At 41.0% G+C, this 12,368-nt stretch overlaps 1 protein-coding gene across 1 annotated transcript in view; it reads right to left on the reverse strand.

Moving 5' to 3' along the window:
* LOC103377971 (uncharacterized) overlaps nucleotides 1-3,163 on the reverse strand; it is a 29,464-nt gene extending 26,301 nt beyond the window's left edge. The window contains exons 1-2 of the mRNA XM_008308979.3: nucleotides 3,109-3,163; nucleotides 2,692-2,839 (exon numbers count right to left, since the gene is read on the reverse strand). Of these exons, the coding sequence (XP_008307201.1) occupies nucleotides 2,692-2,839; nucleotides 3,109-3,163 (203 nt within the window). The remainder of the gene's footprint in view (nucleotides 1-2,691; nucleotides 2,840-3,108) is intronic.
* Between the last annotated feature and the right edge of the window lie 9,205 nt (nucleotides 3,164-12,368).

Genomic DNA, 12,368 nt, shown 5'->3' on the forward strand with positions numbered 1-12,368 from the left:
ATCACAGCGGGGCAAAAGACAGAGTGATAAACACATTATTCTGACAATATTGCTGTTGACAATGCCCATCCATTTTGATAATCAATCCACTATTGTGTCAGTGCGGCGTCCAAAGGGCCAGTGATCTATTGGGATTGACCAATTTTGAGTCACATCATGTGCTTCTTGGTGAGGGCAAACAGAGGTGTGACTGGTGGAGCAGTCAGGCATGTTATCAAAAGCCCAGGCTTGATTAACAGCTCATCAACATGCAAAACTAAACACTCTGACTAAATACATCTTCTCTGTTCAAACAACCGTGTTTCACAAAAAAAAAAAAAAATCCCAGCAGTGGCTATCAGTGCTTACAAACGTGCTTTCCAACCAGTTTGCATTTACGTTATTCTTCGTCGAAAAAAAAAGAAGAAAAACACAGCAGCACTTTATGAAACACCAGACATGACGACAAAGATTTAACTACATTTCACTGCACAAAGCATACATGCTAGGCTAATATTAGCAAAGCAGAAACAGCAGTTAAATGACACTTGCACAACTACGACTTGTCATGCACTTGATGATCATCATGCACACGTGAACAGGGGAAAAGGGGGCGAGAGGGAAGGGACAGAGGTTGTTCGGTGGTTTGATGCAGAGATGTTTTGACTGCGTTTTCATTTAAGTCATGATCGATTAAAAAAAAGTGTTGGGATATGTCTTTCTGAATGTTCTCCCTTAGGTTCTCCCATATATATATATATATATATATATATATATTACTATACTATTATATATATAACTATTTGATTGATATTGGCTGTACTCTGATTGACTTTGTATTTTTTTGAATTTGTATTTTTTTTTCAAATTTGACAAATTTTGTGTTTTAAATTCGCTCTAAAAACTCATTGTTTGTAAAAAATATATATAGCCACGCCTGGTGTGTTTTCATTGATAATCATGTTGACATTATCTAAATGTCAGGTCTCACAATGGCGTGCTTAAATATGTCACTTGCAGGCCACCGTTACATGCGGGCAATAGCACAGATGATCCAGAGGGGCAGGATTCAGCCGGGGGAGGGTCAGGGACAGGGACAGGTGCCTCTACTTTCCTTGTGGGGGAGTCTGGCTTCTCTGGAGCCTGTGTCACACAACTATCAGCAACAGCAGCAACAGCAATGCTGAGGGAGGGGAGGTGAAAACAGAGAGCAGTTACTTTGGCATCAGAGTGAAAAAAGAAAGATAGATTAGCAGGGGAGAAGAAGAAGACAGAAAGCAATAGGAGAGGTAAGAGCCTGTGTGCTCCATTTGTCTTAAAAAGCATTCCGGAGAGGTAGCGGCGCTGTGGTTTATAGGTCTCTGTGGGCTCAGCAGTGGACCTACAGTCACCACAGAGGGCAGGGATAAGTGGACCAAGAAGTCACCGAGAGTAAATTTGCTGATGTTTGATGTCAGCACAAGCGTGGTGAATATCAAATCAATTACAAAATACTAGAGGGGGAACCCTGGGTGTATGCATTACAATCTCATCATGTGAGTTGATTAAAGGCTCATGTGCACTTTGAGCTGAATCTGGCAAAACCCCAACCTCATTTGTTTTGGTAATATTCCCAAGAAGGATGTAAGCCAACCTCCACACAGAAGCATTATTCCTCTGAGGTTTGGGTTGTGTCTTGTGCATGTAGTATGTACTGAAGCCTACTACATAATGGAAACCTTGGCAACCATCAAGCGCATGGCTGTAGCCAGGTGTTTGAGACAACGTGACGTTTCATTGCATTCCCTGTGGAGGAGTAAATTTATTATTTATTTATTTCTGCAAATGTGCAGCAAACTTTTATTTAAAAAAGAATTACAGAACACCTAATGCTTTAACAGTTTTGTTCTGTTGTTCTCTCAGTTGCATTCTCTGTGCCCTCACATGTGTGCAGGCAGCAGCTGGAAATGTTTGGAGTGCGATGGCCTCTGAATTGGAGGCAGAACAATATTACAAGCTTGGCCAGAGCAGTGGGTCCTTAAATCTTTGAAAGCAATCTATCTGCCTGGGAAAGGAGTCGTACCTAAATTAAAACACATTCTGAGAGGGTATTTCATTTTAACGGGCCACTTCATATCAATAGTTCCATCATAATTTCTTTTTTGCTCAAAATTCTGGTTGTTTCTTTTTCTTTTTTCTGAAATGTGTATTGTTCAATTAAAAACAAATCTGCATAATTACATGTTTATTAAGATATTTTGACCTTTGGTGCTCACATATCTCCTGTGAAATCTCCCAAACATCCTGTGGAAGTCATAATAATATACAGAGGTAAGACTTTCCCAGGAAAAGACGGCGGCACATGGTCCAACAATGAATCCTGATTACGTAGTGTATTGATGGGAAATCAAATGGCTCAAATGACAATCAAGTCATCTTCTAATGGCTGCAGTTTCAATGATCTATTCTATTCTTCACCTGTTTTTATTCTTGGATAAAATTAAAGCCGATATATTTGGCTGTTAGAAATAATGACAGGGAGGGAGCATCATCTTTGCAGTGTGTCTGCTAACACGTTAGCACTCACACAGACACACGAAGAAGAAGAAGAAGAAAAAAAAAGGTATTTTTCTCTCCAAAATGTTTCCCCTCATGGGCTGACAAGAGTTCATTCCTAATCTCACCACCTGTCCAACCCACTTCAATGCTATCTAGGAGGAGTGAGGTACTCACAGGTCATTATCTGTCTCGGTGCGGGTCTTGTGCTGCCGCCGATGGACCATGACAACAGTAGCAGCCACTCCGATGATCAGTCCAATAGCAACAATACCTCCAAGGATCCCTACAACTCCACCTGGGGGACCCTGTGGCATTGGCTTCTCTGCAGACAGGAGAAGACATAACAGTGTCAGGCTTGGTGCTGTAGTAATTGATGGTGCTGGGTGGGACATGAGTGAAAACAAACAAACAAAAAAAAAAACATTATTGTGGGACAACTCAGGATTTAAATATTTAATTTCTGACAACACGACACAATTCTGACAACATTTTGTCAGAAATACCAGCGTGTTTGCGTCACAATACACTATTTACAGACACATATTTCAGGATGATTCCATTGTCCGTGCTGCGCTGGCACTCCGTGAATACCCCAGTTGTGGTCACTCAGCAGCTGCTGCTGCACTTCTAATGTCCACTCCATCATCTGTTCAAAAAGACGCCTAAATTGGCCCAGCTTTCACAATAAACTCAAATGCACTCTCAGGAGTGAGTGAGAAGAAATATGCTGAAGGAGCAACAGATTATTATTATGTTTTTTATTCAGTGGAAATATAATATAATAATATAATTATTGAATAGTATATAAGTGTTAGGGTTAGCAATGTCTGTGGTTTTGCAAAGGGGGTTCCCGCCCAGAAGCTAGTGCTGTTTGGGGGTCTTGGCACGGAACATTTTCGGAACCCCCTGATACTACAGTCACCCTTATGTTGATGATGTAAGCAACACTTTAGACTCAAACATTTACAAGTTGCCTACTTAAAATCCTTGGGGTGAAATAATTCATTTGCAATCACAAAAAATCAACCTAAAACAGACAGACTGTGTACAGCATGGTTACAGTAGCTTTTTAAAACCCACAAAGGACTGATTTCCAGGTTGGCAGTAGCTAAGTACGCCAGTGCCAAGTGCACTTATTTAAGGTTGCACTGAGCTTTAAGTCCACTGTCAAGGTGTTGAACGCTTGGATGAAGAATGTGTTTTTGCAGGATGTTCTACTAGAATATCAGCTGCTGCCACATCTGGACAAATTATTACTTAAGAAATAGAAAATTATAATTAAAAGTCAGCTCTTAATAAATTGGAACCTGAGTCAGGGGAATGAGTGAACCTGATGAATAAAACAGTTGACATTTTTTTGTAAATGGAAAAGTTTGGAGCCAACTTGTTTGCACACTGGTTATGTTGAGATTTTTTCTATTCCTGTCAACGTGCAGTTTTGCAGCACTAGTAAAAAGGCTCTAAAAGTCACAGTGACATTAAGCTCGACTGAAAATGCTGGAATGTAGTTTCACATAAAAAGAAACTTGAAAAAAGAGCCTTTTTTGTTAGAACTACATACAAAATGTGTCTGTTTGTCACAAGGCCCATCACAGCCTGGATTACTGATACTAAAAAACGAGGAAAACCACTAAAGACAACTAAAGGAGTCTTTTCTCTCAGCCATAAGATGAACAACACAAAGCAAACTCCATAAAAGTGCCCAACGCAGTGTGCCATTTTTACTGAGTTTGACATCAAATTCTTCAGCAGAGAACAATCACAAATAAAAAAACAAACAAACAAAAAAAATTTTACAGTTTACATTCAACTAGTGAATGTAAACAAAAGCGTCTTCTGTGTGTAGCGACACTTTCTGTGGGTCAAGGGCGTCGTAAATTGAGGACCCTTCTGTACTGTACTGTACTGTACTGTACTGTACTGTAGGTGAAGCCAACACTCACCTACTGTACTTCCAAGTCTGTGCTTCCATAGGGAGAGGGCTGTCTACCCCTGCTGTATAAATTCGTCTGCTGTGGGGTAGATAAAGACTGAATTAGTGAAGGTCCCGTGTGGAATCTGTCCGTCCTCCATTTTCAGAGCCACATCGTATTTTCTGTTGTTGTTGTCGATGTGGCAAACAACACTTGCATCTGTCTTCCTCAACAAGAGCCGTTTGAGCTGTCCTTTTCAAGACAGTCTGGGGACCAATCAAGGCTTTGAGCCCGTTGTGTTTGGTCTCCGCAAATTCTCACCATCTTCCACTTTGAAAAGGAAAGCCTATCTCCTGCCCTCATGATGTCTCTATTATTATCTGGCTGTCCCTCCTGGTAGTGACAGAACAAGGCCCTGCTCCCAGGGGGACTCTACTCAACAGCCCCTGCCTGCTCGCTTGATTCACTGCCCATAATGATGGACACAGAGGACTACTTCACATATGGCCACACAATAGCCTGCACGTCAGACCACTTTGTACCCGGCTCTACTGCCTGAAAGCCAGTGATTACATATCATGTCCATCAGTGTGTCCTATCACTCCAGTGTAGTCGCGCTCACTTTAATTTTCCCTTTTTTTCCCCTGGCACTTAAAAGTTATGTCAAATCTGAGCACCGAATGAGAACAAATGCGTTATCTCCTCACCGTTTTACATTTATTTCATGTGAGATGTTTCAATAAAAAAGGCTGCGCAATAGCTTTGGGGATCGGCTGTGAATGCGATCTCACTGCAGCATGGTGACAGATAAGCTGGAACCCCTGGTGCTGTCTCATTGTGTCACATAAATAAAGCCACTGGGCTGAATTTCATGGCCCTTAAGCAAATGCCAGCCACAACGGCCTGTTTAACCACAGCTTTACTCACAGTAGTAAGATGAACGATCATATCATTTTGCCATTTTAAGGCCTTAGAATGGCTCACAATTGTCCTAATTCTCTTCCAATTTTCTGCACGTGTACGTACAATTTCATTTCATACCTCATTGAGGTTTTGGCAAAATTTTGCTATTATATGCAAAGAGTGTTCATGTAAAAAGGATGTCCTCATTTGACCTCAGGCAGGGATGTTGGTTTGGATAAGAACAAGAGTGAAACACCAAGTGGACTGGACGCACAAAGTGCTGACATGGAAGCCGGGGTATGTCAATTTAGCAGAGCAGGAAGAGTGGGCCTTCTTTTTTAATGAAACTCTCTAACTCCCCTGTCGCCTTCTCAAAGTCACATCAGGTTGCTCCACTAAGCATTCCCTAACATTGCACTTGTCCAATCAGCCTACACTCAGCTCTACTTTTATATTCTCAATTAACAGCTGGTTGGAATGCTGTAATTAAAAAACATGTTTTTCTTCTTTCCTTTAAAGTGATAGTAAGCTTTGGTTTGACATCGACGAGGGGTCCAGAAGAACATTTTTTATCCTTTAACCCTGATATATATATCAGGGGTCTCCTACTATATATGTGGGATGGCAAGAAATATAACTATTTTGACAATGCTGCTAAAAATGGTGAAAAAAGGTGATTCTAGGTAGAAGAGAACAGGGATATTATGTTGTTTTGTTAGCAACAAGCTAGAAATCAGGTACAATTTTCTTAAACTTAAATTCTGTAAAAACTCATTGATTATGTTTTTTCTCTCACCATGATTAGAGAATAATCATAATCTGTGTACTTGGTTTTATCGACATGGGTTTCATATTACAGCAGCTAATCACCTCAGCTCTGTTTTTGTTGAAATGAATCTGCAAAAAAAAAAAAGTTTTCTTTATGAGAAGGAAAGGCAGTGAACGCCGTGGACGGTTAAACAGAATGATGAGCGAGCACACACCATTACTCACACTCTGAGCACCACAGTGCTGAGCTGGGACCATTTGTATTGCAAAGGCAAGAACTGTTCTGTACTGAAGCCAAGCCCTTCTACAGTACGGGATATGCAGCACAAAACATGCTTGGGTCAATGTATGCAGCAGAAAACTGGTCCCCGAATGACTCAATTAGTTGGAGAAATATATAGAAACATATAACAGCCCATCTGATTAAAACTCCACATTGGAGTTGAAAGACTCATAATGAAATATTTTGGTTTTATTTTCAGTGCATATACTGGCACAAAAAAGTAGCAACAACTATGCATTTGCACATATATCAGATGTTATATTTAAAGTAAACCCTTTAATTTTTAGCAGTTGTTAACTAGAGGGGTAAAAGTCTCGTGCTATGAATACTAATGATATACAGTATATACATATACACTATAGGAGACTGCTCCAGATCATGTGACTGAAGGAACCTCGAGATACGAGCGTCTCGACATACGAGCAAGCCTTTCAAGCAGATTTTTGCATTGTATCTCGAGTCGACCACACTTACAGACAACAATGCTAGATGGTCGAGCACTCGGAGCAGCCCACGCTGCTTCACTCGTTCACTTGACGTGTTTGTCGACCATGCTTTTGGGTTCCAGATTTTCACTGTCCACGGGAGATGCAGACATTCAGCAAAAAGATTTACGTCTAGATTTTCTTCCAACACTTGATTTACAAATGTGCGTTTGTCAAAAAAACAAAACATGTTGCTCAACACCAATTGATTAAAACCACTGGAGCTGTATATCTGCTACAAGAATAGAAGACGAAGAAAGGGTTGTGGCAACACTGACAAATATTTGTGTAGACCCCAAAATTGTTCTTAGTGGCTCCAGGCTTCAGCAGAGTCTATTAGTTTTCTCTTATGACCATGACATTGCCCTGCAAAAGTAACTGTTTGGAAATCTCCCAGCGCTGCGTACAATAGGCAGTACTGCATGCAGAGGCCGTTGTCATTGTTTTAGAATAAACAGTGCACTGCCAACAGTAATAATCGCAGGGATTGTGTTACTGTGTGCAGTGGTTTCTTCACTGCTGCTGGCTGAACAACATTAGTGCCAGAACCAAGAACAACACAGCGCTGCAAGCAGAAAGACGAGAGTTTGTTTTTCAGTGTTCCACATAGAAGTGTGAAATATTATCACTGGATGAAGTACATCATGCGCATAGCTAACGATGAAAAGAGGTGTTGTGTTCATTAAAAATATGACTGCATTTAAAATCATTTGGTAACACCGTGTTCAGACATAGCTGCAGGGTCTTTTTTTACTACAAAGACTCTGCCAGGTACATCAGAACAAGAAACATTGTCCTTTAACCAACCTATGCACAAAACATCTGGATTTAACGATTAGAAAGGAACTCTTTCGACTGACACAACGGACAGGCAATCCGTTTTTAAAACAGACTGAACCAATCAAATGATTGGAATCGATGAGTTCTGCATCCATAATCAACAGTCTTTGTCTCGTCTGAGCCTGGCTGGATCTTCAGTTTTCCGTCCTTTTCTCCAATTTTGCTCAATAAACAGCTTATTAATTATATATTTTTCTTTTACACAGTAACAACACATTGCATCCTGAGGGAGCTTATATTTCCCCCTCGTCCAATTCAGGAAAATGTTTTATAGCGTTGGAGTATTATTCAAGGTCTGCAGATTTAATCAATTTATTCCAAATCTGGTCGAATTTGTCTTTCTGCATTCTTAGGTAATAAGTGAACTTTTCCTTCTTAAATATTTCCAGGATTACTTCAGATACAATCATTCTCTTTGCTCATAGCCAGAAGGTCTTGTGTCATTTTTACGACCCTCCTCGATTTTCATGAATCAAATACGTCCCAGATATAAATTCACAAAATTTAGAGGCATTTGCATCTTAAATCATAGCTCTGTGTTTAAACAGTTAACGCAGCAATTTCAAAATGCTGCTGAGCTGAAGCTAAACATGACCGCCTTTCATAAATGTGTTGCCAAAACCAAGACAGGCTTGACCCCTAAAATAGATGTGGTGTACAAAAATCAATTGACCCCCTTTGATTTTGCACTTGTGGTAAACCTGCATGAAAATGTGACCAAACTCTACTGAGTAAACGCTGCTCTTCAAATATGTCTTGTAGCTGCCACAGAAAGATTGCTATTGATTTTCAATAAGTGTAAAGCACTCGTCCATGCAGTGGCTCTCTCTGGACGTCAGTCCACCACACTGGCACATTTGTGCTGACAAACTCCTGACCTTGGACACATGTGACTCCAGTAGTGGCCGAGATGGTCGCAACCTTCACTCCTGTCACAGCGACTCCCCTGGCGTTCACTGAGCTGCACCAAATATGTGAGTTTCTGTTGTTTCTCTGCTGCAGAGTACATCTGAACAGAGTGGTGGAGTGGAGTCGCAGGCCTGCACATGGAGCTCTTGGGTTTTTTGAAAGCCTTTACGTCAGCCGAAACCCTGCCGCGAATCAGATTTCCCTGACAATCCATCAAGGAGGCACTTATAGCCGAGTGCAACTTGTTCACGGGGTGTTGTTCTTTGTGATGCAGAGTGCAGATGTTCAACCACAAAGGGATCGTGACAGTTGAAACTCAGAATTAATGTGCAATTATTTCTTATTTACTCCATGAAATGAACCAGCATAACAGCACACCCAGATCACCAGAATGGAAGATGGCCACGCACTGATATCACAAAAGAAAAAAATCTGCTGTGTTTCATGTGGAAGGAAACTGCATTAAGAGTGGCACACCAAATCAGCACATGCCCACTGGGGGAAGAAATGTCAGCTGTGCTCAATAGCCAAAACATGTGGGCTCTAGGGTTACCAGTCACCCATTGAAGATGTTAGTCACACATACCACAACAGGAGGAGTTCAGGTGAGGGGGCCAAAGGCTAAGCTATCTCCAGCTGGAGGCAGATTTTGCCCACTCCAAATCCAATCTGTCGCATAGTACAGCAATGCAGGATTTAAATGGAGGCAGGCTCTTTTCCACAGCAGATCACTGCCATGTACCTGCTGAGGCCTGGCGTGGTTCACCAGACACTGGCACACAGCGGCAAACAATTAACAGCTTAACCGTGTTTTTATATTTGCAGTTGCTCCACGTCAAAAAAAAAAAAAACAAAAAAAAAACAAACAAAAAAAAAAAACACCCAAACGGTGATGCGTCTTAGGACTGCATGTCATTTATGTGATGATATAAGGATGTGAATTCTGGGGCAGTACTTTTTAAAAAATGTTCCAGTCATAAGTTTGACTGTATTCCAGGGAAGGATGCTGCTCATGGCATTCTTCCTCTCTTCCATCAGAAATTGTAATTGCTATCTTCTCCACAGGGGCCACAGTATTTTCCAGAAATACTGGGAAGTTTTCAAGTGGACAGATTGAGAGTCTGGCTACCAACCCATGCCAACCACCAATGCCATGTCTGTAACGACCACCTGTTCCAATACCGCAGTGGCTGGTTTTCCACCTCAGCATGCATATGTTGCCAGTAGAGCAGCACTGTTAGAATAGAGGTGGATGGGTTTCCTTACTTCTCTATTCATGACTTGTACAGCTACCTTATGTGGAGGTCAATGCCGAGGCTGGTACTAATTTATCTGGAGGAGAATTTTTATTCCCCTTTTTCCACATTGGGTAAATGCTCCCGGCCCCTATAAAGATAAAGAAATGTAATTTAATGGAGTTCATAAATCTGTGTTTCAAGCTGCCAACTGCAAGACACTCATGCTGTTTTGTCTCCTTCTCCCACCCCTCACAGAGTTGGTAATCTCGTTAAAGTTCAATGTTTCCAGAGCTGTCTCCTCTGGGAGCTGTGGCTCCCAATGTCATCCCTCCTTTTTTTCCAGCAGTTGTTTAGCCTCTAGGGAGGTCTGCATCCTATTTCAGTTAGATTCACGCTGATGGTCTGTTTCTCCACCACATCTCAGGCCTGATGTGTCAAAGTGGAGGAAAGGACTGGAGGCGGTGGGGGCAGGGAGTTTGCGGCACAGTGTGATTGCTGGTTTACATCACTCCACAGAGGGCAGCACTTCATTAAACGCAAATTGTTAGCACATGGGATTGTTTATTAGGAGAAACCACACCCATTATGACTGTAAGTGTTATAGACCTAACGGCTTATAACATATATGTACATAGACATGGAGACGGAGAGGGAGGGCTAGAGAGAGAGAGAGAGTGAGTGAGATCTCAGTGTCACATCAGCAGGAGGCGTCTGGTGCTCTGCTGGGTTTGACGGAGGAGCTGACACGACGACATGTGGCACCAAAGCTCCTGTCAATGAATATGAGATTGCGAACTTCCAGGCCAACGTTGATGCTGTCATGAGGTATTACCTCCTGTGACAGCCTACATAACAACAGTTCTAATTAAAGAATGATTGGAAAGGGTGGACCACTACCTCCTTGCAGAGAAATAAACTGCAACATCGCTCCAGGAAGTGAATTGCGCTCATTTATTAACTTCAGGGAGCCGGTAGCTGCTGTCAAGTCGTAATAGCTCATTTAAAAGGCTACAAAAAAAAAAAAAAAAAAAAACCTTTCCACTGTCCATTTGCCTGTTAACTCAAACACTTTAATAAGGACAAATGAAACATATTTCAGCAATACATACTTGTGGTTGTGTGAAGACTTTTATTTTTATTTTGCAGTTTTGTGAAAAAAAAAATTGTACTAAATTTTTTGCAATTTCCGTTGCCAGGCATCACCACTAATCTGTAAATGAGCTTTGGCTCCATAAAAAGAGTTGGCGATGAGTGTTTTTGAGAGCTCCCAGTCTGCTTCAGCAGGGAATCTTAAACCCCTTTTCGTGCCCCCACTGAACCCCTCTATGTGTTGAATGGTAATTTATTGGCTGCTCTGAACTAGAGGAGCTGCAGCACTCGTACATATCTATTGCCTCGTCTCCACCTTGTCTTTCCTCTCCTACTTTCTTCTCCATGTAAGCAAAATTACTTGTCTCCCACTGCCAGGCGCCACGAGGTCACAGCTGTAATTTTCTTTGCCTGGTTAAAAGCTGACAGTGTAACATACCCAGTCACTCTGGATATGTTCAGAAGCAGGTTTTCAATTTATCAACACTTGGCCTAGTAAGCCTAAAATGCCCATACCAAAGACTGGCTGCTAAGCAACTGTGTCATTGCAAACATTGTACACTCTCACACATATTCAGTTGACCTTTGTGGTACCGAGAATTAGATGTGATGAACATGTTGTTCATCATATTCCTTGGCTGGACCGTAGGCATGATAAAAAATAAAAATAAAAAAAAAGATCTTTCAGACACACTGGCAGATCTCAGGGTTTAAAAGCACAATTATGAACTCATTTTCAATATTCATTTTCAAAATGTCAATCTTACAGCGTTTTTATTGTTGTATTTTCATGTTAGTTTTGCAGACGACTGTCAGTCGTTAAAGTTTTTAATTTATTCTTTTCTCTGTGGGATTTTTTATGCAAAATCACATGTAACTTTTCTGAGAGCCTCATTTTAATAAAATAAATACAGTATTATTCCTGTATAAATGTAAAAGAAAAAATACTTAAAACTTACCTTAGAGGCTAATTTAAAATGTTATTGTCTTCTAGTCAGGGGCCAAATGTGGGGGCTTTGTGGACCCAAGGTGGCCCCCGAACCAGGGTTTTGAATAGCCCTGGTGTAAAGTAGATAGTGCTACTGTCCCTGGATGCCTCACAACGTCTTAACAAATTTCTAATGGCCTTCATTTTCGGTGAAGTACAGACAGTTTTCTCAGGAACTACAAATGTCAAACTGTGAAGTCAGAAGCCTTCATAGAGGTGTTATTATTATAATAGCTTTAATCATAGCACCATCTTGATCAAGGATGCATAATTACATACTTGCCATTAAAGTGACATTTTTAATAAAAATGTTCTGTCGATTGTTTGCAGCGTTGCTGTCATCTATGGAAAAACAAAGTCATTATGTTCATTACTGGGTCCAGAATTTAATTAGCAAAGGCCTAAATGTTGTGATAAAGCACATCCAAGAGAATT

The sequence above is a fragment of the Cynoglossus semilaevis genome, chromosome 4 (genome assembly GCF_000523025.1).
Source record: "Cynoglossus semilaevis isolate Cse_v1.0 chromosome 4, Cse_v1.0, whole genome shotgun sequence".
NCBI classification, from domain to species: domain Eukaryota; kingdom Metazoa; phylum Chordata; class Actinopteri; order Pleuronectiformes; family Cynoglossidae; genus Cynoglossus; species Cynoglossus semilaevis.